The 25,949-nt window shown below is 36.8% G+C and overlaps 1 protein-coding gene across 1 annotated transcript in view; it reads left to right on the top strand.

Annotated features, from left to right (window-relative positions):
* LOC311069437 (protocadherin-15-like) overlaps positions 1-25,949 on the top strand; it is a 268,582-nt gene that overhangs the window by 158,136 nt on the left and 84,497 nt on the right. The window contains exons 20-23 of the mRNA XM_084092609.1: positions 1,278-1,583; positions 11,006-11,230; positions 15,163-15,279; positions 24,260-24,400. Coding sequence (XP_083948735.1) covers positions 1,278-1,583; positions 11,006-11,230; positions 15,163-15,279; positions 24,260-24,400 — 789 coding nt within the window. The remainder of the gene's footprint in view (positions 1-1,277; positions 1,584-11,005; positions 11,231-15,162; positions 15,280-24,259; positions 24,401-25,949) is intronic.

Here is a 25,949-nt window from a genome sequence, read left to right as displayed (position 1 = left end):
ATTTTTAGTATTTATTTCATTTTTTTATTATATTTTATAGGGCTGCCCTCGACTAAAGATTTTTCTAGTCGACTAGTAGTCGTTCAGTTTAAGCCATTAGACAACTAATCGCGCGTTTATATTAATAAGCCATAAATCATAATAATTGCTATATAAAATACATATAGCCTAATCAGCGCACAGATTCAGACATAAAAGCTTGCCACGGCGCACCGGCAAACGTAATGATTATGAATGTGTTTAATAATTTATTGGTTATGTTTTCTGTGTTTTCGGCTGCAGAGATTAAGTCAACGATGCTGACTCATCATCTCCGCAGTAGTGGACGCGCATATATGCACGTTTCATACGGATTACATAATCAGAGAATATTTACTGTATGTTCATTCAAATGTAAAATAGATATATTTTTGTAGATATATTTATCATGTCTTTGAGGCAAGAACGAAATGACAGAAAGCGCCATTATTTTACAAAAACACAATGTTTTTTTTTCTTCTGCGACTAAAACAACTAATACAATTTGACTATTAGGGGGCAACCTTAATATTTAATATTTTATTATTTTATGTAAAGGCGAATTATATTCATTCTAGAGGTTTTAAAGGGATGGTTCACCCAAAAATGATTTTTTAAAATAAAAGTAGCCTACTTTATTTAAATATTACTTACTTTTTATTTTATTTTATTTTTTAAATAATTTTTAACATTCATATTGTATCATAAATTTGGGATCAGTAAGATTTTTTTAATATTTTTGAAAGAAGTCTCTTATGCGGCTACATCTGTTTGATCAAAAATACAGTGTAAACAGTAATATTGGGACATATTTTTTTGTGATTTAAATTCGCGACCCGGCCCCGGATAAGCGGAAGAAGATGGAAAACAGTTGCTTTAAATTTTTTGTGGAAACCATGATCATTTTTTCAGGCTTCCTTGTTGAATAGAAAGTTCAAAATAACAGTATTTATTTGAAATTGAAATCTTTGATTTCATTACAAATAAATCACTAAATAAAAATGTTAATTTCGTTGCAATAAACTTACTGACCCCAAACTTTGGATTGGTACATTTTATTTTATTTTATTTTATTTTATTTTATTTTATTTTATTTTATTTTATTTTATTTTATTTTATTTTATTTTATTTTATTTTATTTTATTTTATTTTATTTTATTTTATTTTATTTTATTTTATTTTATTTTATTTTATTATTTTTACTTGTTTACTGTATGAAATAAAAATCCATGATCATGAACGCACGTCTCTGTTTTCAGGCCACTGATCCTGATGCCGGGCTCAACGGTCAGGTCCGATACCGGCTGCTCAACTTTGTGTCTCTGTTCACCATAAACGCCACGGGCAGCATCTTCACAGCTGTCCCGCTGGACAGAGAGACTCGCAGCCGATATGATCTGATCGTGGAGGCGTCAGATGGGGCGGTTGACCCCCGCAGGGCCACCATCACGCTGCTGGTGGAGGTGATAGACATCAATGACAACAGCCCAGTGTTTTCCCAGCCCACCTACACCGTCAACGTCCCAGAGAACACCCCGGCTGGAACCGTCATCCTGAGACTCAGTGTAAGTGTTCTGCTCACGTTATGCTTGACTCATCCATAGCTCAGTAGTCCCGTTGTGTAGTTCTCTCATATCTAAAACTGCATGATTTGATGCTGATGAGTGGCTCACTCATAAACTGTTGAGAAAGTTAAAGGTGAACTGTGACATTTCTGCACCACCAGTCAGTCTCCGTTTGACCAGGCATCTCTATCCTGACTTTTAGAAAGGAAGGAAAAACAGATTGTCTGTAGGTGTGTGTTTATTTATGTGTCTGTCTATCTGTGTTGTGTCTGCTGGCCTGACAGTAACTGGCTGATTATGTGTGCTTAGTTTCCCCTGAGATTGTGGGAAAAAGCGTCTCTGCGTTTCCCTGTTTATTCCTGACGGGCTGAATATTTAACTAGATAAATATTGACAGGCTTGACAGACCCAGTGTGAAAAGCAGGAGATGCTGTCTTGTGTTAAATGTGCCTCTAAACGATCACGCTCTTGGGAGTTTTAGCAAAACGCCAACGTAACAACACAATCACCAATGAATTTTAAATAAACTAGAGACTAAAATGAGCAAAAAGTGTCAGTGACAAACTCACTAACTGTTATGCCACTTTAATGTGTAAAACTCTTATTTTGATATAATCTACAGTCCAACTTTAAGGGATAATTCTCTCATTTTCATCTGCCACTCTCATGACTTTCTAAACCTGTATGACTTTTCTTCTGCGGAAGATATTTTGAGAACTGTCATAGGTAAAAGTCAGCAGGGTACAATGTGGTTTGGATGTCTGTCAAATGAGGTTTATTTTGTTGATGGCTCGAGTCATTTTAGCCAGGCAAAATTTTGGAGGATTTTTTTGTGATCTTCAAGTACGCAAAGTTCGGACTTGCCAAGACGTGAGTCCGGTAATTCTGCAAATGGAACTCGCTTTGCTACTCTGGTCATCTCTGTATTTTAGGCTACAATAAAACAAAATATGTTATAAAACGCCACACTGCTTCTTTTCGTTTTCATTTTAAAGAAATCTTAAACATTATAGCCACACAAATGTGGTTCAGGCAACGCGTATTGATTATATTCACTTGCATGTATAACGTTAGCCTATTTGTAACAAAACGAAATATAAAACGCAACTATGCCTCTTTTCGTTTAAATTTTCAAAGAAAATTTTAAAGAAATAAAGCAAACAGTTCAGTCAAACATACAAAGTCAGCACTCTAGTCTAACGTTACAACGGTAATACCATTGGTATTATATAATGGTCTTATACCATTATAAATGTATAAGTAAAAGGTACAGGAAGCTATATAGGGTACAATAAGAAATAAAGCAAACAATTCAGTCAAACATACAAAGTCAGTGCTCTAGTCTAATGTTACAACGGTAAAGTTAAATAGCCTAGTTATGAAATTTCACTTAGCCCTCAGCCAAAACGATTGGCTTGGGAACAAATAATAGATTCACAAGACCAAAGATCGCCTGTTAGATATACACAAGACGAATTACACTCACCTAAAGGATTATTAGGAACACCATACTAATACTGTGTTTGACCCCCTTTCGCCTTCAGAACTGCCTTAATTCTAAGTGGCATTGATTCAACAAGGTGCTGAAAGCATTCTTTAGAAATGTTGGCCCATATTGATAGGATAGCATCTTGCAGTTGATGGAGATTTGTGGGTGCACATCCAGGGCACGAAGCACCCGTTCCACCACATCCCAAAGATGCTCTATTGGGTTGAGATCTGGTGACTGTGGGGGCCATTTTAGTACAGTGAACTCATTGTCATGTTCAAGAAACCAATTTGAAATGATTCGAGCTTTGTGACATGGTGCATTATCCTGCTGGAAGTAGCCATCAGAGGATGGGTACATGGTGGTCATAAAGGGATGGAGATGGTCAGAAACAATGCTCAGGTAGGCCGTGGCATTTAAACAATGCCCAATTGGCACTAAGGGGCCTAAAGTGTGCCAAGAAAACATCCCCCACACCATTACACCACCACCACCAGCCTGCACAGTGGTAACAAGGCATGATGGATCCATGTTCTCATTCTGTTTACCATCTGAATGTCTCAACAGAAATCGAGACTCATCAGACCAGGCAACATTTTTCCAGTCTTCAACTGTCCAATTTTGGTGAGCTCGTGAAAATTGTAGCCTCTTTTTCCTATTTGTAGTGGAGATGAGTGGTACCCGGTGGGATCTTCTGCTGTTGTAGCCCATCCGCCTCAAGGTTGTGCGTGTTGTGGCTTCACAAATGCTTTGCTGCATACCTCGGTTGTAACGAGTGGTTATTTCAGTCAAAGTTGCTCTTCTATCAGCTTGAATCAGTCGGCCCATTCTCCTCTGTCCTCTAGCATCAACAAGGCATTTTCGCCCACAGGACTGCCGCATACTGGATGTTTTTCCCTTTTCACACCATTCTTTGTAAACCCTAGAAATGGTTGTGTGTGAAAATCCCAGTAACTGAGCAGATTGTGAAATACTCAGACCGGCCCGTCTGGCACCAACAACCATGCCACGCTCAACATTTTAAATCATCTTTCTTTCCCATTCTGACATTCAGTTTGGAGTTCAGGAGATTGTCTTGACCAGGACCACACCCCTAAATGCATTGAAGCAACTGCCATGTGATTGGTTGATTAGATAATTGCATTAATGAGAAATTGAACAGGTGTTCCTAATAATCCTTTAGGTGAGTGTATATCTCATGTTCAACCACTACAGAGACGTCAGAGTCGGTTCGGCATTTTGGTACCATTCACAACTTTTGACAGTGGAAACGGAAATAATTGCGTACCGTACTGTACTGTAATGTACCTTACCGCACCGCTCATTGGAAACGAGACAAAAGTTAACTTTATTACAATGAAAGAAAACCATAACCAAACTCATGGACATGTGTTAACAAGAACTGACAAAGGAGAACTGAAACAAGGTAACTTATATACACTGACAAACAAGGAGAACTAATTAGACCACCTATATATATATATACAGTGAGGAAAATAAGTATTTGAACACCCTGCTATTTTGCAAGTTCTCCCACTTGGAAATCATGGAGGGGTCTGAAATTGTCATCGTAGGTGCATGTCCACTGTGAGAGACCAGAAATCACAATATATGATTTTTTAACTATTTATTTGTATGATACAGCTGCAAATAAGTATTTGAACACCTGTCTATCAGCTAGAATTCTGACCCTCAAAGACCTGTTAGTCTGCCTTTAAAATGTCCACCTCCACTCCATTTATTATCCTAGATTAGATGCACCTGTTTGAGGTCGTTAGCTGCATAAAGACACCTGTCCACCCCATACAATCAGTAAGAATCCAACTACTAACATGGCCAAGACCAAAGAGCTGTCCAAAGACACTAGAGACAAAATTGTACACCTCCACAAGGCTGGAAAGGGCTACGGGGAAATTGCCAAGCAGCTTGGTGAAAAAAGGTCCACTGTTGGAGCAATCATTAGAAAATGGAAGAAGCTAAACATGACTGTCAATCTCCCTCGGACTGGGGCTCCATGCAAGATCTCACCTCGTGGGGTCTCAATGATCCTAAGAAAGGTGAGAAATCAGCCCAGAACTACACGGGAGGAGCTGGTCAATGACCTGAAAAGAGCTGGGACCACCGTTTCCAAGGGGGAAACTTTTTGGTCATAATTCCACTAAACGTGTTTGGAGGAAGAAGAATGATGAGTACCATCCCAAGAACACCATCCCTACTGTGAAGCATGAGGGTGGTAGCATCATGCTTTGGGGGTGTTTTTTTGCACATGGGACAGGGCGACTGCACTGTATTAAGGAGAGGATGACCGGGGCCATGTATTGCGAGATTTTGGGGAACAACCTCCTTCCCTCAGTTAGAGCATTGAAGATGGGTCGAGGCTGGGTCTTCCAACATGACAATGACCCGAAGCACACAGCCAGGATAACCAAGGAGTGGCTCTGTAAGAAGCATATCAAGGTTCTGGCGTGGCCTAGCCAGTCTCCAGACCTAAACCCAATAGAGAATCTTTGGAGGGAGTTCAAACTCCGCGTTTCTCAGCAACAGCCCAGAAACCTGACTGATCTAGAGAAGATCTGTGTGGAGGAGTGGGCCAAAATCCCTCCTGCAGTGTGTGCAAACCTGGTGAAAAACTACAGGAAACGTTTGACCTCTGTAATTGCAAACAAAGGCTACTGTACCAAATATTAACATTGATTTTCTCAGGTGTTCAAATACTTATTTGCAGCTGTATCATACAAATAAATAGTTAAAAAATCATACATTGTGATTTCTGGATTTTTTTTTTTTTATTATGTCTCTCACAGTGGACATGCACCTACGATGACAATTTCAGACCCCTCCATGATTTCTAAGTGGGAGAACTTGCAAAATAGCAGGGTGTTCAAATACTTATTTTCCTCACTGTATATATATATATATATATATATATATATATATATATATATATATATATATTAGAAAATTAGAAATTTATATATATATATATTTTAAAAAGTAAATCTCTAAATTAAAAATACTTACATTAGATAGCAGATTCTTGATTCTATAATTGTATTACATATGTTTACAAATTGTTTGAAAAAATATGAATAAAAAGGAATGAGTAACACATTCATGCAGGCTACAAATGCGCATTTCAGAATATCTGACAACTGTATTCGACTAAGGGTATGGTTACACGACAATGATGTGCTTAAAATGGAAACGTTTTTTAGTTGTACAGAAGACAACGTTATTCACACAGGTAATGACTAAAAACGCAGTATTCTGCTGCCAGGCCAGTAGTTGGTGATGTCATTTTGTAAAGAAACACTACACACCTATAAAATAACACGTAATACTGATTCGCGTTTTTGTAGTTTACACAAATGTGATAACGGTATCGCTTTCAAAAACGTGCACTTTGAAACCCGTTTTCAAAAGTTTGCGTTTTAATGCCCCCAAGTCTGCAAGGTTTGTGAAATTAAATGTTTATTAGATATTCAATGCACATTTGCTGAATGCAGACGATAAATGAGAAAGTATATTAGTGTTTGCCTTTCTGTCAAACATAATTCAATTCAATTCACATTTATTTGTATTGCGCTTTTCACAATACACATTGTTTCAAAGCAGCTTTACAGAAAATGCACGTGTCTACATTACAATTTAGAGTGATCTGTTATCAGAGGTGACTGTCTAAGTTATGTATTTCAGAAATGTACTTATTCAAATCACATAGTTTGCTAACAATGTATTAATTTACGGCAGAAACAATGAGCTCATTGATTTTTTCATCATCAGTCAAGTTGTGAACATAATGATTATGAATATGATATAGAAAATTTTGCATTGGTGCATGTTGATTCAGAGTTTGCGTCATCTGAAGTCCATACAGGAGTTGGCACCGTCTCTTCACAGGTGTTGGGGCATCCAAAGTCTTCATAAGAGGCTAGATCCAAACTGGAACTGACGTACTCTCTAGTGACCTCTGGATGAGCATCCCGAGATAAAACAGAAAAGCAAATGAAGAGTAATTAGAGTAGCAGCCGTTCATAACATTAAGCAAAGATAATCATGTGCATTTGATCTGATTAAACTGGAGTACAAGGTTGAGATGCATTATGTGAATCCTTGAAGAGATGCGTCTTTAATCTAGATTTAATCTGGGAGAGCGAGTCTGAGCCCCGAACATTATCAGGAAGGCTATTCCAGAGTTTAGGAGCCAAATGTGAAAACACTCTCCCTCCTTTAGTGGACTCAGATATCCTAGGTACAACCAAGAGTGCAGAGTTTTGTGACTTTAAAGAGCGTGATGGATTGTCAGGCGATAGAAGATCGGTTAAATACACAGGAGCTAAACCGTTTAGGGCCTTATAGGTCAGTAGCAATACTCTGTAATCGATACAGAACTTAATAGATAAAAGATGATAAATAATATAAAAGCAAATGATATACTTTTTCATAGACAGTTTATTTTCTTTGTTTAACAGTTCTATCTAGTAATGTATTAGACAAAACTGTTAAACAAAGACCATAGCTGATGAATGCGGAGAATGAGAACGCTGTGTGCTCAGGCGTCGTCGTGTTCTTAGCGCCGTCAAAATAAAAATCTGGCTAAATCGATGCTATATCTGGCCGCATTTACATTCATATACTGCGGAAAAACAATATGTGTTCACATACACAGTAGTATCGGCTGGCACAATTGAATTCCCCCTTGGATTCAGACCGAAGGAGAAATAAGGTTGTGAATGTGTGTGTAGTCGGTGGTTGAGGGGCAAATGAGTGACACTGTTTGAAGACGGTGATCTTGCTGCTGTATTTTTATCTCAGTGTGTCTGACACCTTCGGGTCCCTGCAGCGCCGGCTGGTGTCAGAGCGCTGTGGGTCCTGGTGACAGGATCTGGTCCGGGGCTGATCAACTAATCAGATTCCCTGTGCTGCTTCTCTCTAGGGCTCCCAAGCTTTATTTATATACTTCTGAAACCTTTGAGATCAGTGTAGAATTTAAATCCTGGTGCCTTCCGCATCAAAGAAAGACACCTGAAAGGTTCCCCCACCCACAGAGAGACAGAACGTCTCACCTCTCCTCTCCTCTCCTCTCTCTGTCAGCTTTCACTCCTAATCAGCTTCAGATGCACACACATGTGGAACACAGCTACGGGTCTATGTGTGCTTAGCATGCGCAGTGGCCCTAGAATATATTTGGACACCTGAGGCACATTAAAAAATGAATAAATGTCATTGCATTGTATAGCAAAACATCAAACCAAGTGGCATTTATTTTAAAGAAGGGTAGCTCAAGCACACTTTTCAAGTAAAACATCACACACATTGATGTTGAAAATAAGACAAACATATTTTGAAAAATGTCTAAGAAAATAAAAGGATGTTTAGTTTGGATATTCTGTCATCTACTGCTGTAACATTCATACATTTGTGTAAATTCCAGTGAGAATCTTTGCTTCTCTTCTGCTATCCTATTTATGGTTTGTTGAACTGACTAATGCTTTTTAATTTTTATTAATACGTGTTCTTGGTCTGATTGTTCACAATTCACCGGTGCACATTGTTGCGAATAGTTATATTTTATTAATGTTTTTTTGTTATTGTTATTTTAAACTTAAATTCCAATAAACAATTAAAGATGAACAACGTATCCTGCGGAAGAACTAATCAGTGAAAATGTTTTTAGTTAAGGGATTCAGAATATTTGGTCACTGGGATGAAGCAACTTCCCACCACTATCACTAATGCCTATTTTTGCTAATCCAGTCAAATTAATTACAATGATTTACAAATTACAAATCCCTCTTACTGCTTTATCCCATCTCCACCAACCACCTGCCTCAATGCTGGTATTTTAACGGCAACATTTCACAATCCAGTCAATTCCCATATTCAGTTCCACACAAAAAAATTTGCCTGATTACAGAATTAAAATGAGTTATGAACAGAATTTCATGCTGATCATGAGACCGCTGTTTTAATATTTCTCAGATCTGATCAAGCCATTGATCCAATTAGTTGCAGATGGATAAAATCAAGTCTAAACCAATTTTTTTAAATATATGATTTATTGTTTCACATAAATTTGTGGAATTAGGAAAGTAAAATGGATTGTGAATGCCAGTTCTTATTTACTTTATTAAAAAGGTGTAGGGTCTGAAAGACAATCATTTTTAAGAATGTTTCTGCTGGGGTTTTTTTTATACAGTGAGGAAAATAAGTATTTGAACACCCTGCTATTTTGCAAGTTCTCCCACTTGGAAATCATGGAGGGGTCTGAAATTGTCATCGTAGGTGCATGTCCACTGTGAGAGACATAATCTAAAAAAAAAAAAATCCAGAAATCACAATATATGATTTTTTAACTATTTATTTGTATGATACAGCTGCAAATAAGTATTTGAACACCTGTATATCAGCTAGAATTCTGACCCTCAAAGACCTGTTAGTCTGCCTTTAAAATGTCCACCTCCACTCCATTTATTATCCTAAATTAGATGCACCTGTTTGAGGTTGTTAGCTGCTTAAAGACACCTGTCCACCCCATACAATCAGTAAGAATCCAACTACTAACATGGCCAAGACCAAAGAGCTGTCCAAAGACACTAGAGACAAAATTGTACACCTCCACAAGGCTGGAAAGGGCTACGGGGAAATTGCCAAGCAGCTTGGTGAAAAAAGGTCCACTGTTGGAGCAATCATTAGAAAATGGAAGAAGCTAAACATGACTGTCAATCTCCCTCGGACTGGGGCTCCATGCAAGATCTCACCTCGTGGGGTCTCAATGATCCTAAGAAAGGTGAGAAATCAGCCCAGAACTACACGGGAGGAGCTGGTCAATGACCTGAAAAGAGCTGGGACCACCATTTCCAAGGTTACTGTTGGTAATACACTAAGAGGTCATGGTTTGAAATCATGCATGACACGGAAGGTTTCCCTGCTTAAACCAGCACATGTCAAGGCCCGTCTTAAGTTTGCCAATGACCATTTGGATGATCCAGAGGAGTCATGGGAGAAAGTCATGTGGTCAGATGAGACCAAAATAGAACTTTTTGGTCATAATTCCACTAAACGTGTTTGGAGAACCTCCTTCCCTCAATTAGAGCATTGAAGATGGGTCGAGGCTGGGTCTTCCAACATGACAATGACCCGAGGCACACAGCCAGGATAACCAAGGAGTGGCTCTGTAAGAAGCATATCAAGGTTCTGGTGTGGCCTAGCCAGTCTCCAGACCTAAACCCAATTGAGAATCTTTGGAGGGAGCTCAAACTCCGTGTTTCTCAGCGACAGCCCAGAAACCTGACTGATCTAGAGAAGATCTGTGTGGAGGAGTGGGCCAAAATCCCTCCTGCAGTGTGTGCAAACCTGGTGAAAAACTACAGGAAACGTTTGACCTCTGTAATTGCAAACAAAGGCTACTGTACCAAATATTAACATTGATTTTCTCAGGTGTTCAAATACTTATTTGCAGCTGTATCATACAAATAAATAGTTAAAAAATCATACATTGTGATTTCCGGATTTTTTTTTTTTAGATTATGTCTCTCACAGTGGACATGCACCTACGATGACAATTTCAGACCCCTCCATGATTTTTAAGTGGGAGAACTTGCAAAATAGCAGGGTGTTCAAATACTTATTTTCCTCACTGTATATACATTGGAAGTCAATGGGGTCAAAAACAAAATTAGACCCTACTGACTTTTTCATTGCATGGGTATGAAAATATCATCTTTTGTATTCAACAGAAGAAAGTAAGTCATACAGAATTGGCGCAACATGGGGATGAGTAAATTATGAGAAAATGTTCATATTTGGGTGATCTGTCCCTTTAAGGAATTTGTTTGGCTGCTTTATTCCTACTGTACCTGGCAAAATGTGGGATCATTAATTCTCTTTTTAACCTTTATTCTATCTGTTCTCGTTCCTCTGTGTCTCTCAGGCGGTGGATGCAGATCTCGTCTCTAACGTGACCTACAGAATAAAAACAGAAGCGGCTCGGCAGCTCTTCGCCGTGAACCGTCTGACCGGCGCCGTATCAGTCCTGCAGGCGCTAGACTTTGAGGACTTGGCAGCAGGAAACAGCACCTACACGTTTGAAGTGGAGGCGTTAGATCACGGAGGAATCCTCCCTCCTGGAACGGCTACAGTCATCGTTAGAATCACGGTAAGGCCGCTAAGAGCGCATTCTGTTTTATCACGGCAGTCTCAATAGCAGCATGAGAAACTCTGCTGGAACTCTGAAAGTTCAGCAGGTTCCAAATGGAGATGGTTTGAACTTTGGGAGGGTGGAAGTAAATTCTCATCAGGTCTAGTGGCGGTGATTGGATTAGAACTTTCAAAGCTCTTCCATAGTGTCTACATGCTAATGCTCCTCGCAGAAGCTCCGTTGACTCTGTTCCAGGAATGCCTACAAAAGATTTGATCTTTAAATTCAATTAGTCTTGAAAAAGAAACCCCTATGTTGGCAGGATTTCGGGCGTTGTTTACTGGATCCTCGCCTGCGTTTTCCTACTTTCTTGTTTTGATATTTCTGGTTGACGGTGACTGGAGTGACAGACAAAGCTCTGCGCAGGTTCTGATGCTAGCCTGGCACAGCTATTCCAGGCCTGAATGACTCATTAGCTTTGTGACTGCAATTATGTGAGGATTTTAACGGGAGCACTCTCCAGCGCCTCCGAAGATTAGCCGGGGGATCAGAACAGAAGGATTAGCCTCCTCCAGTTTACAGCAGCTGGAGTGAGTTTGAGTGTGTGTGATGAAAACTGAACTTGTTGAACTTCATGTAAAATCTTACATTTTTAATTATGTAAATCTGATGGAAATGTTGTGTTTTTTTTCAGTAGCGATGTATACATTAATTAAGCCAAAAGCTAACCCTAAAATACGATGAACGATACAATTACAGCATGCATGTAGGAGTTTTGGTCAGTCTTTACTACTTAAACTACATTTTTAAGATGTATAATTGTGGAAGTTAACTATATAAGTTAGCATTGTGAGCAAACAATATGCAATGTTATATTAATGTAAATGCATATGATTAATGTGGACCAATTAACACGCTTACATTTTTTCATATATTTTAAATATATAAATAATTAAAATATTATAATACTTAGGGCCAGATTTACTAAACAGGGCAAATTGGCGTGAGAATGCAATTCCAAAATAGTGTCTTTAGTAAATCCTGACTGTAGCTGTATTTAACGGCAAAAGAAGGTTTGTGCTGGCGCAAGCTGTTAGTAAATCTGGCCCTTAATGCCCCACAATGCACACCTTTCCTGGTTTTGGCCAGAGAGAGCGACTGACCCAAAGCTGCAAATGGCTCATTAAGTCAGTTTTGCTTCCTTTGATCACTCCAGCCTGTGCATACTTAACTGTGGGAAGTTCAGAGCAGATACATGCAAATGAGCTTCAACCCACCTCGCTCACTATTATAAAGTTTAAGTTCACAAACAAGTGAATGTAAGTTCACATCTTAACAAATTTAAGATGTGCTTCCTTTGTGTTAATTGTAATTTAGGGGATTGTAATTTAGCGATTTGGTGTGTAAATATTTAATATGTGTGTGTGTGTGTGTGTGTGTGTGTGTGTGTGTGTGTGTGTGTATAAATATTGATATAGTATATATATCATTTTTATAAAAATAATTAAAAAAAAACCTTGTTCATTTTTATTTCATGATAAATACAATTCATACAATTTGAATGTTGGGTTACTCAAGAAGAAAACGTTTTAAAAGCTTTTAGAAGCATTGTTTAAATAATATAATATATTTTTACATTCAAAACTGCATGACCTTCCATGGCTTATTATTACAATAGTTTGTTTATATTATTAGACAACTTTTGAGATCAAATAATATGCATTTTGACCTAATAATTGAAGGAAGTGATTGACAGCATGTGGTTTATAGACTTAAGGTTGAAATCTGCCCAGAATATTTATTTAAGATTGTTTTTCATATTACAGTGTGCTTTTATAGATCATGCACGGTGACTTGCTTCTTATAAAATCAAATTTGAACCCCCGGAGATTTTCATGATCTTTGCATCAAGTGCTTTGTTATGGTGTGAAAAACAAAGCGTTGAATTGTAGTTGTGCTGCTGTTATCCTCAGATGTGCCTTGAATCTTGAGATGTTTACCTTCAACTTTTTACCTTCAACTTTATCTTCAAAGTTTGCATCCTGTTAGTTTTGCTGCAGTGGAGATGGTGTAACAAATTGTAATGATGCTTGAGCTGAGGTGAAGGCAATATTATTAATGTCAGGGTAGAGTCATCATAGCTGGGCTTATGGGAGATTTTGAAGCACTTTCAGAGAAATATATATATTTTTTTTTTCTGACTATCAGGGAAAGTGTGGCTGTGTGTATGGGCACATCCATCCGTGGTCAAGACCCCAAAGAACATTCAGAAAGGGTCACTTGACCCCTCTGAAGAGTTTCAGGGTTATTTCGATCGTGTGTGTGTGTGTCTGCAGCCCTCTTCCCCCTCGACTCTGAGAGAAGAGCGGCTCGCTGCATATAGATCCCTATCACTTCTGCTGTAGTTTCAGCCACGTGAGCTCATGCTGGGGCGAAAGGTCAGGTTGTATTGATGGGCTTATCAGGTGGGCAACTTCCAATGATGAGATGCTGAATATAACAGAAGCTTCTGAAATATTGCTGAATATTGATAAATATTGCTGAATATTGATATTGAATATTGATAAAATATTGAAATATTGCTACTGCTGAAATTTTATGTCTCATACCCCTTTTCCACATACGTGCTACAGTCACATACGGTCCCTGGCCTGTGTCCATGTCGCAGCCTGTGTTCTCGAACCGTTCCACTCTTTTTCACTGCAGAAAAGGGGGTTCTGAGCTAGAAAGATCAGTTCAACGCCAGCCCTAAAAGCTTGCTCGCACTGTTTGATTTTAGCCTGGTTATAGTGAGGTAAACAACACGTACTGTAGCAGCATTACTTCACCATTGGTTCCTCAAGTGTGTGGAAGCAGGTGGCCGGTTCACAACAGGCTCCAGTTCGCCTGGCCGAGAACAGGCTCTGGCTCCAGAACGCGAACGATTCTTGTGGAAAAGGGGTATTAGAAGTTCCAAAATAGTGAGCTGCCTTACTTCCTACACACAACCATACACACTACAGGTCACAAGTTTGGAATAATTGCAAATAAAGTAATAATTACAAAAGTGTCTGATGCCATTTATTTGGTCAAACATAGGAATATTGTATACAAAAATAATAAACAGCAATATTGTGAAATTATTGCATTTTAAAATAACTGTTTATAGAACAGCAATCATATGCTGATTTGGTAATCAGTTATGATCAATTATTATCTAAATATTTTGTGTAAACCATGGTACTTTTTTTTAGGATTCTTTAAACAGAAAGGTCAAAAGAAAAACATTTATTTGAGATAAATATTTTGAAACATTATAAATATATTTACTGTTACTTGTTGGTGATTTTATTTTAAATTATTATTTTATACCCCAAACTTTTGAATGGTAGTGTATAACAGTTTCAACATTGATAATAATAAGAAATGTTTTTTTTTGTTTTTTTTTTTTTTTAGCAGCAAATCAGCATATTAGAATTGACACTCATTTAAAAGACAACTAAAAAAAAAAAAAAAAAACACTTAAATGGACAAACCAGAATTACATGAAACCGTGAGGTTGGGACCTATTTTTTGGGGGGTGGGGGATTATATTGTGGCAAAAAATGAAATCACTCATTAATTGTGCTCAATAAGACAATGCATATTAAAAAAAGTAATATTTAGATTTAATTTTGACTTTAAAACACCTCGAAAGATAATGAAACATTATAAATACGCTATTTTAAATAAAAATACGCTATTTTAAATTAAAATACGCTATTTTACAGTGGTAGTGGACAGCAGTGAAAGGCATCAGCATCCATAAACTGATTAATACTCTATTTATTATTGTGTCACTCCTCACTAAAGGGACGACAGCAAGCAGAACAGAATCACTTTGCCTGCGGCCCCTGCTTACCTCAGCCCTGTCTTAATGAGTGTTGTTAATAAATTTTTTATCCATGTCTCTCTCTCCCTGTTCTTTTCAGGATATGAATGATTTCTCCCCGGTCTTCAGACAGGCTCTTTATAAAGGGCTGGTGGCTCCAAACGCAGAGAAGGGGACAATCATCACAACAGTGTTTGCAGAAGATCAGGATCCTCCAGTAAGTACACAAAGTCATGAACTACACTTTCACTCTGACTCATCCTCAAATCACAAACCTTGACAGTAACCAATTTGTTGGTGCAAATTGTGATTTGTTTTTATAACAGACCTGCCAATTTTGGAGGTTCAGTGATTCATTTCTGTCATATATTTTGTACTTAACTGTTTACATGATTTCGAATAAACCCTGGAATATAACGGGTTCAGTGAGGATTTGTTCCTTTGAACCTTCTATTCATCAAAAAATCCTTAAAAAAATGTGTCACAGCTGCTCGATTATGGCAAAAATCATAATCACGATTATTTTGGTCAATATTGTAATCATGATTATTTAACGCGATAATTCAGTGGCCCATATGACCAAAACAAAACAAAATTCTGAAGGATCATGTGACACTGAAGACTGGAGTAATGATGCTGAAAATTCAGCTTTGCATCAAAGGAATAAATTACATTTTAAAATGTATTCAAATTGAAAACAGTTATTTTCTATTTAAATTGAAAATAACTGACCCCAAACTTTTGTATGGTTTATACAATATGAATGTTAAAAAGGAAAATGATTATTAATATTTTTTAATGGAACAAAAAAACCTACTCAAATAAAAAGAAAGTAATATTTAAATAAAGTACATTTATTTATTTATTTTTTAAAAAGTTGGTCTTATGTTAAATTTTTAATCCAAATAAGATTAAAAATTTTAATCCAAATTAATTAGATTGTTTGTTTGTTGTTCAACAAACAGTCATTTTAAATGTACTGTATTCCAATGTAAATACGGGCAAATCATGGCCAAGCTTCATTCACAGCTTGAATGAATGCTGTGAATTAATTTGATTCACAGCAGATCATTCACAACGTCAAGTGTGTTCCAAATGACTAAAAGTTTGAGATAAGACTAGACAGTTTATTCATTATTTGAGTGCATGATTTCATGCCTGGACTCTTTAAACTCATTTGGATTTCTTCATCTGAAGTATTCATGGTGTTGTTTTACTCTGTATGGGAGATTAGACTCCCGCTAGTGTACCTGTTTACATGTCCCTCTGTTAACATGTTAGTCTGCTGTTGTGGATAATCGGTTTGTTCTGCGCTGTCATACTCTTTCTGCATCTTTATTTGATTGATCTGACAAAGCCGTTTTACGTTTGCCATCTGGAGACCGGCCTCTCTTTCTCGCATGCTAGACGACTCAGAAATGAAATTACACGCAACGACACAGAGATTTTGACACTGCAGTGAATCCGTATATAATTTCTTGTGCTTTCATCAGAGAGTAAAAACATATATTGGATTTTAGAATGCAGCCCAGCATGCTTCTACAACTTTTACAGCTGGAGGGAAACGCAAGGCCATTACAGTATAGCAAAGACACACATCTCTTATTACCTTATAAATTACATAAACAAGGTTATTCGCTGCCTGAGGTTTGGTTTATTCAGAGTGGCAGTGTACGCCAGGGGCTGGAGATGCGCTGAATGCCTGTAAATGTTTATCATCCACAGATTGTAAAACAGAAAGATGTTTTGTGGGTTTCTGCATCTCTATATGCTGTGTGAGGACGTGTCGTTAGCAGACTTTATAGGCTGTCAGTAACTCTGGACCACAATGACATCTAAGTTTCAAAGACTTCTGAATGCAGTTAGTGTATAAACGTATTTTAAAGTGTGTTGATTTGTCTTTTACAACTGCCAAACTTCACAAACAACTGTAGGCGACTTTTACAGCCTCACTTTTTTGCCATGGTCAATTTTGTTCCCATCACTTTCCTCTAAGGGAAACAAAGTTCACAGCAGGGGTGCCTGTGATACAGACAAATAGTTTTCAAAATGTGTTCAGGAATGGCCTTGTCATTAGTGGGTGTTAAAATGAACTGAGATGTTGCTGTTGAAATGTGTAGCTTTTAATGTTTCGCTGCGTGGTCGTTGCAGTTGTCACTGAATTTGAGCTATGATTGGTGCTGCTTACGGTACATTCAAGGGAACAGCAGGGGTGCTGGAACCACTTTTTAGCCCACGTCTTGTTCAACTAAACATTGACTGATTAAAATATGGTCTCCAGTGGGTTCATAAATATTCATGTATATTCCACATAGGAATGTCTTAAATATACACTATACATTGTAAACCCAAATAATTTGGTAAAAAAAAAAAATTAAATAGGTAATCAGTTACATAAGTAAAATTTAAATTGAAACATTTAACATACAGTATACCTGCTCTCAAACTAAGCTCATGCTCCACTCGTCACCATGATGGCAACCCTACAAAAAACCAACATAACAGAAACTCTTCTAAACTTGCGAAACTTAACACTTAACTCACTTAGCATTAACCTTGAACCAAAAACATCATATAACACTTAATTTTAGCATTTACTCTCACTGTTGAGTGTCATGGCAAAGCATGCTGGGAAATAGAAATTTAAGTTTGTCTAATTAAAAGAAAAAGTTCATAAAACAAAACAATGAAACAATTCAGATGACTTAAAATGTGTCAGTTTTGTGAACTCAAAAGAAAAAGAAAGTTCAAAATACTAATACAAGTTCATTTGAGTTGGCTACTCAAACCAATGAATTAATTTGAGCTTTGGGGTTTACAATGTAGTGTTCAAAAGTCTGGGGTCTGTAAGATCAAAAATACAGTAAAAACAGTGTAGTATTTAAAATAAATAGTAATCAAGAGTATTTTAATTTTACAATTTACTTTAGATGTTGTTTATTTAAATATATATCTAGTTCAGTCATAAAATTCTAGAGGGCCCAGGCTGATAGGTACTTTACATGCGATCTGCAAACAATCACATCATTACCGCACACTCTGCTTATCCTGCAGTCAATTATAATGCTTACTCAACATTTAAATAGTCTGGTTCATTGTTTACGAAACTGGACGATTCTTGACAGCAGGTGAGATTGGACAGTGAAGGGTGTTTAAGGTGACTCTAAATACCTCTGTACAAGCAGGACCCTGTGTGCTCACATCACCGTAGAGAACAGGAGTGTGTCAGAGAGAGGTGTGTGTTGCCGGGATTCTCTGACATGGAGCTTAACCTTCAAGACCGAGACACAACGCTGCCTGTGGTTTTTAGATGGGTTTTTATTGTATTCTTTTTTTCATTTTGAGTTCAAGGATGCTGACAATGCCAAGAGACAAAATAGTCTGTGTCAGGCTAAGAGTTAAAAGAATGAATCATCCAAAAATGAAAATTTGAAATGTATTTTTAATAATGGAATCCTGGTAAATTACAGTAAAATTACAAGAACAACTTTTCAGGTAAATACACAAATGTGCTTTTCACACAAACATCAGCGTTCCATCTTTTACCAGTAAGATACCATTCACACATCATCAGTAGCAAAATACAGGTATACTCTGTGATGTCAATCATCGGAAATGAGTGGTAATGACTGAAATGATGTTAAGGCGTTTTCTTCATCCGCCTGGATGAGGAGAAGCACTTTAGTTTCCTTTTAGTTTTTTTTTAGTTTTTTTTTTTACTTCTGAGTGATAGGCGTAAGGGGATGATCAGAGAGAATTCGTTTTTGCTCTTGAAAACATGCTAACCATTTCAAGTTTGAATTTAATATAGCTTCCAAAATATGTTACTACAAACTGGAATTCCTTATTGTTGAGCCCCGAGCATGCTCATATTTTATTCTCTCAAGCTTACACGTCTGCTGAACACAGCCAAGGTTTACGGAAAATTATAAGCGGACATTATAAGTGTTTATTGCGCGTGTGTGTGTGTGGCAAGTGCGTTTTTGTTTTGATGTCTGGGAAGAACTTTTTTTTTTGATGACCCTGGATGCCCCACTGAAATACCAGATTCATCATTCCTGTTGTGTTGTGAATCACCATGGAGACATGGAGCAGTTCAATCTCTCAGTCTCTCTCAGGCATGACTGGAATTAAAGTCAGATAATTCTCACTTTTAAAATCCCCTTCCTCAAACGGCCTTGATAGGAAAAGTGTGTAGCAGAACAAGGACAGGAAGTGATCGTTCCTCATTAGGGTCCTGCTCAAACTCTGATGATTACAGTACGAGCACAGCTACATTTCCAGACAGCGGCGGTGAATGAGATAATGACAAAGTATTTATATGCAGGGCTGCAAAGGTCACTGGGTAATGAAAGCTCCTCCTTTGCCTTTATGCAGGTTGAACCTCATGTCCTGAGTGGCGACTTCCTTTTATTTGAAAAGATTTAAAGTGATGAGTAATGGACTTCTATCCTTGAAGTGTCACTACAGAGCAGAAGAACCAGCAGCCATTAATCACACCGCCACAGCATGAATATAACAACCCGGCAGAAACTTAATGTGTCCCACTAATGTGACTGACTCACATTTGAGTGTTGACAGTGACACCCGCTAAAAAGGACTCATGAATGTCACATCACACAGTTAACTGATTTTATCCCATAATAGCAGGAATAAGACCTGTCTAATTTCATGGTTTAACCCAAAGGGAAAGCTTCATTTTAATTTTTTTTAGGATAACAGTATTTAAGTTTTTTATATATACATTTTTTATCACACTGTATAGTTAAACACTCGCTGTAAGCAGAAATCCAAATCCACAGAAGTTGTATTTAAATTCACAAACAGAAGACGAGAGTATCGATGGAGAAAGAACAGAACTACAAAGCTTACACAAGACTAAGGGTAGGTTTACATGACAACTATATGCTTAAAACTGAGAAGTTTTTCCTTTGAGTTTTCCACGTACAGACGAAACCATTGTCAAAACGATACCCATTCACACGGATCCGCGAAAACGACTAAAAACCCCTGTATTCTGCTGCCAGGCCATTAGATGACGATGAAACACTGTAGATTGAACACGTAATACGTAATTTGAATCTCGTTTTCAAAAGTTTGCGTTTTCAGGCACCCAAAACGCTGTTGTCGTGTCAACGAACAGACAAAACTCATAAAAAGTTTTACGTTTTTAGTTGAAAACGGTGTTGTGTAAACAGCTCCTAATACCAGAACAAAGAACTAACGCAAACTGAGGGCTTATATACACAGCAGACATAGGGAGAAGCTAAAAAAACACACCTGAACTCAAAGGAACTCAATCAATCAGAAACCAGAGACAAACAGGGAGAGAACAGAGGAGAACTAAACTAATTAACAGGCTAGAAGATTAACAAAGAAACTCAAACATGAACAAAACAGAGAAACAGAACAAAAGACAAACTCAAAATGTGACAGTGTGTGTGTGTGTGTGTGTGTGTGTGTAATTTTATCAAATTAATTACATGATATTTTGTTTAATCAATACAATTAACTGCATATCTTATATGCATCTCATATATCAATACTTGTGAGAAATTAAAGATCAAGATTATGTATTTTATTGTGCCACAGCACAGCAATAATGAATAGACAAAAAAAAAACCATCTGCACTATTTTTTAATATTAATACAATTCATTATTTTTTAATTCGTTTTTAATTAAATAATTGATGCCACTAGTGTCTCAAGCCATGATGTCAAATTAAAAACTGTTGGACCAGCTCTCAGAGCTTCAGAGCAGTCAACAGGATTGCTGAGTATTTTCTCCTTAACTTCAGTGAACTAAAGACTCAAGGACACGGTTTGGATCAGATAGTCTGAGCTGGTGTGATTGAGTGGACTCATTTGCATATTCATGGAAGTGTTTATGCTAAATTAAGCAAGGGTGTAGAGTTACATTCAAACTATTTTAAGGCATGAAGACATTATATTCACATGGGGGAGGGGGGGGGGGGGGGGTTAAATATATCATTTTGATTTATCAAAGATGAGTTTTAGGGGATAGAAGTATTGACTGCAGGGGGGCGTTAATGTTAGTTGTTAATGCTAGATGTACAGTAATTATTGATAGTTTAATGGGACCTATTGAAAAGTGTAACCAAGATAATATATCATGACTATAAGCATGAAGTCATTTTAGCAGTGATTTTTTAAAAATTATTATTATTTTTTTTTCTCAGTGTCCAGGAATTGGGTAATGCTACTTGCATAACTTCTCTAGTACATTCATTATAGCATATTTTGTCTGCATTTGATGTTCTTATTTGGCATCATGACTGGATTTTACAGAAACCGGGACAGCACCGAGTGATACAGTAATGTCAGGTCATCGGATTTAACTTTACTTTCCCTAAACGTAGTGGTATGATCGTCTTAACAGAGATTAAGGTGGTCAGCTGAGGTAAATCTGTATGTTTTACTCTTCCTGTTCATGCCGTCTGCCGTCAAGCAGACTACAGTGCTGTTTATTTTCATGACCTGCCACAGAAGCTGTTAAATTATGCATTTCTTCGTTAAATAATGCTTTGAAAACATGGGGGGTGCTAAAGACATATGACACAAGTAATAAGCTATAGAAAAATTATGACATGGACTTAAAAAACAAATTTCTTGGCTGTTATTGATGTAAATACGATGTTGTTTGTCTCTTTCTCCTGCAGTATAAATGACTTTGTATGTTTACCACAGCACAAAGCATCAAACATTTATGATTCAGCCAGACGGAAGAGCTGTAAAGTATCAGTAGAATGAGGTGCAGCAGACATAGCTCTCTGTAGCTCTACAAAACATAATGCCCGAGAGACCTTTGAGGAAGCTCAAACCTGAAGACGAGTCAATGCTTTAAAGAGATAGTTCACCCAAAAATATCAATTCTGTCATTATTTATTCACCCTCATGTCATTCTAAACCCGTATGATTTACAGAAAATGAGATGCTTTGCAGAATGTTCAAGCTGTTCTTTTCCATACATTCTAACATATTTTTGACTATATTCTGTCAAGCTCCAAAAAAAAAACCAACAACAAAAAAAGCAGTCCATTTGGCACATCTGCTATATTCCAAGTAATATGATAACATATGATAACTTTGTGTTCTCAAACATTGTTCTCTCACATATTCAAATTTTTAGCATTACTTTCACTTACACTACCGTTCAAAAGTTTTGGGTTGGTAAGATTTTTTAAATGTTTGCAAAAGAAGCCTTCTCTTTAGTTCCTTGTTCACCAAGGCTGCATTTATTTGATAAAAATGCATTTAAAACAGTGATATTGTGATTTATTATTACAATTTAACCCTTAAATGCATGAATGTTTTGTCAATCATTATAACAAATTCGGGTCTTTAGCGACCCGGATCTATATCTAACACGGATGGATCTCTTCCTGATGCGATAATATAAAACTCTACTGATATTAGAGTAACAATTACAAAAGAATAAAATAAAGCATATTTTGTCACATTTTTGAGCTCAGAAGGGTTCAGTTTGAACAGAAGTTTTATACCATCATCACTGTCCTCGTCAGAGCTCATTTCCCAGTACATTCAGTATCTGGCTCATATTTGCGATCTTAAACATATTCTCAAAACTATCATTTTTTTAACATCTTCAAAATCAATATTTTTATTGCTGACAGCTTCTTTAACAGATCCACCATCAAGTGACGGTGACACTAATATTTGCACTGTAAAAAAGTGTGCTGTAAAATGACGGTAATCTACTGGCAGCTGTGGTTGCCAGCAATGTACTGTAAATGTATAGCCCTCTAGCATTAATTTACAACTCTCCTTTTTTACAGTATGTTACCATAATAATACCATTGAAGGTAGGCCTAACTCATATCTTTGGGATCCTGATTGCTTCAAACATTTCAAGTTTAAATATATAAATAAATGTATATTGCTGTAGGCTACTTTCTCGAAAATGACAAATATAACCCAGAATGCATTGTTTTCTATGGAATATTGCTGTTTTAATGGAAAACAGCATGTTACTGTCAAAATTTGGCAATTTTATAGCAATTTTTTACGGTGTGCGTTCAGTACTTTCTCAGCAGTAAATCGCTGAGCCGTTTCAAATTTTGCTGATGATGCTTCCTATTCTTAAATTAAATTATTGTTATTGTTGTGCAGAAATTTACACTGTTACACACCTCAGGTCGTTAGCGACACTATACAATTTTTACAAAATAATAATGGGAAAACAGGCAGTCTTCCATAATTTTATTGTTTATTCTTGTTATATAATGAATTGATTGAGGAATACTAAGAAGGTTGATGTCTAACTTTAAAAAATGAATAAGGAAGAGGGTAGTGAATGACGTCCCGGGTCACTAAAGACCTGTGCGTTTAAGGGTAAAAATAACTGTTTTCTATTTTAGTATTTAGTATATTAAAATGTAATTTATTCTTGTGATAAAAAAAGCTGAATTTTCAGCATCATTACTCCAGTCTTCAGTGTCACATTATCCTTCAGAAATCATTATAATATGCTGATTTTGTGATCAAGAAACATATTTTGTTGTTATCAAACCGTCGTGATGTTTAATATTTTTGTTGAAACTGTGATGCATTTTTTTTTCAGGATTCTTTGATGAATAAAAAGTTCAAAAGAGCAGCAATTATTTGAAATAAATATATTTTGTATCACAAATTTTTACTGTCACTTTTGATTAATTTAATGTGCCCTTAATGTGGTAGAATAAATGTTTAATTTCTTTCAAAATAAAAATCTTACTGACCCAAACTTTTGAATGCTAGTGTGCATTGCAGTGGCACTTGATGTGATTGATGTAAAAGCTAAAGGGTATGTGTCATTTTAAATTATTAATGACTTAACTTTCACGATATCTAAAATATTGTATGACTTCAAAAGACTTGAAAAATGGCAAATGAGGACATTTTTGTCCTTTTCGGAGCTTGAAAGCCACTGCTTTCTGCCTTCTTTTGTTGTATGGACAATAGCAGCGTAGAAAATATTCTGCAAATGACTACGATTTGATGTCATAGAAAGAATATATAATTAAGCCCCTTTTGAAGCAGTGATAACAATAGCAATCTATAATTATATAATAATGTGATGCATAGAATTAAATATAATGATACACCATATTTGGTCATTTAAATCTAAGTAGGTCTGCTCTAGGGATGTGTTGATACTAACCGTGTTCCTCCCTTAGGGTACGCCTGCCAGTAAAGTGCGCTACAGAGTGGATCAGGATCTGTCACCGTACAGTGGAAGTATCTTTGATGTAGAGACGGACACAGGAAGAGTTATCACCAAAGTCAACCTGAATGAGCAACCTAACACCATTTTCAAGGTGAGTCTGGGCCGACAGGCTGTTTTTCTACTGTTAAAAGAACTGTTACTTCACTTGTGTCAAAATCCTGTTTGAATCCAGCCTAGTGTGATTTAAAGTGCCCCATTATGCTTTTTTAGGATATTACCTTTCATGTAGCGTGTAACATAGCTGTTTGTGAATGTCAAAAGTCTGGAAAGTAAAAGTCCACGATAAATGGAGTTATTATCTCCTAAAAGAAAGAACAATTCTGAACTGCCTAAAAAGAGTTGTCAGTAATCCCAGTCTCACTTCCTGCATGAACCTACTTTACTACTACTAAATTAGCATAATGGCAGCCTATGGTCTTCATTGGTTGCTCGCGAACAATGTCTACTTTAGCCCTCAAACACTGCTCTGATTGGTCAGATGGCCCAGTCTGTTGTGATTGGTCTACAGCTTACAGAGCATATTGACAACAAATCACCTACGAGTAAGTTGATCATGCTAAAGTCTTATAATAATGGTGGCCTGGATATTATTGATTTTGATTTCCTCAACAATACATTTAAAATTAATGGGCTGAATCAATACCTATCAAAACCAGCAAACTTGTTTTTTCACAATTATTCATAATTATGACATATCTACACTTCCTATCAAACTTTACAACTTTCATCGATAGGTTCTCTATGCATGGGCTCTAACTTATAAATATATTTTTTCACCACAGAGGTGATTTATTTGGAACAATAAAAAACTATTTATTCAAGAACAACTCTTTGTTTTATGATAATTGGTTTTGTAATGGTTTGCTTTTGGTGGAGCAGTTGTTTAATAATCAATGTATTTTGTTCAGTACTCACATTTTTTGCATGCACTCAAACACTGTGGTTGTATCTGAAGATGAGTTTGGTTCATGTTATCGTCATGTCGAGAAGACGCAAATCCACTTTGCATGCACTTCCAAAGGATGAGGACTTGCGATCTGATATGGTAAAACCGATGCTATTATTACTGTTCGTATCACTGTTTATCAAACGCTGAGGAAGCCTCAGGAGCTGAAATTCAGATATGTAATGGACATTTTGTGTCCGATATGCACTGTAAGCTGTAGACCAATCACAACAGACTGGGCTCAACATCTGACCAATCAGAGCAGAATAGGCTCACAGAAGGAGGGGTTTAGAGAGACCAGATCCTTGATCTAACCGTTTCAGACACTGAGAAAAGAGGTGATGCTGCTGTGAATACTAAGCATTTTTAGACCTTGGATGCATGTAAATCTATTGCAGGAGACCTCCAAAACAAAATTAGGAACCTTTAAAATAGTATAAAGCGTCATTTCACATCATTTTGTAAAGAACAGAAAGGAGAATTAAAATGGCTTGAATGCATTTGATTTTTGGACATACTAAAGTTACAGATTTTAAGTTTTATGGTAACACTTTAAAACAGTGTTCTATTTATTATGCATTAGGTATTGTGAACTAACAATGAACTACGTTTACTGCATTTTAAAAAAAATTAAGGTTAATGTTACTTTATTAATAAACTATTATTCATTGTTAATTAATGTTCGTTCATAATA

Source organism: Abramis brama (assembly GCF_963993115.1).
Source record: "Abramis brama genome assembly, chromosome: 19".
Taxonomy (NCBI): domain Eukaryota; kingdom Metazoa; phylum Chordata; class Actinopteri; order Cypriniformes; family Leuciscidae; genus Abramis; species Abramis brama.
This window is presented reverse-complemented; position numbering and strand designations above follow the sequence as displayed.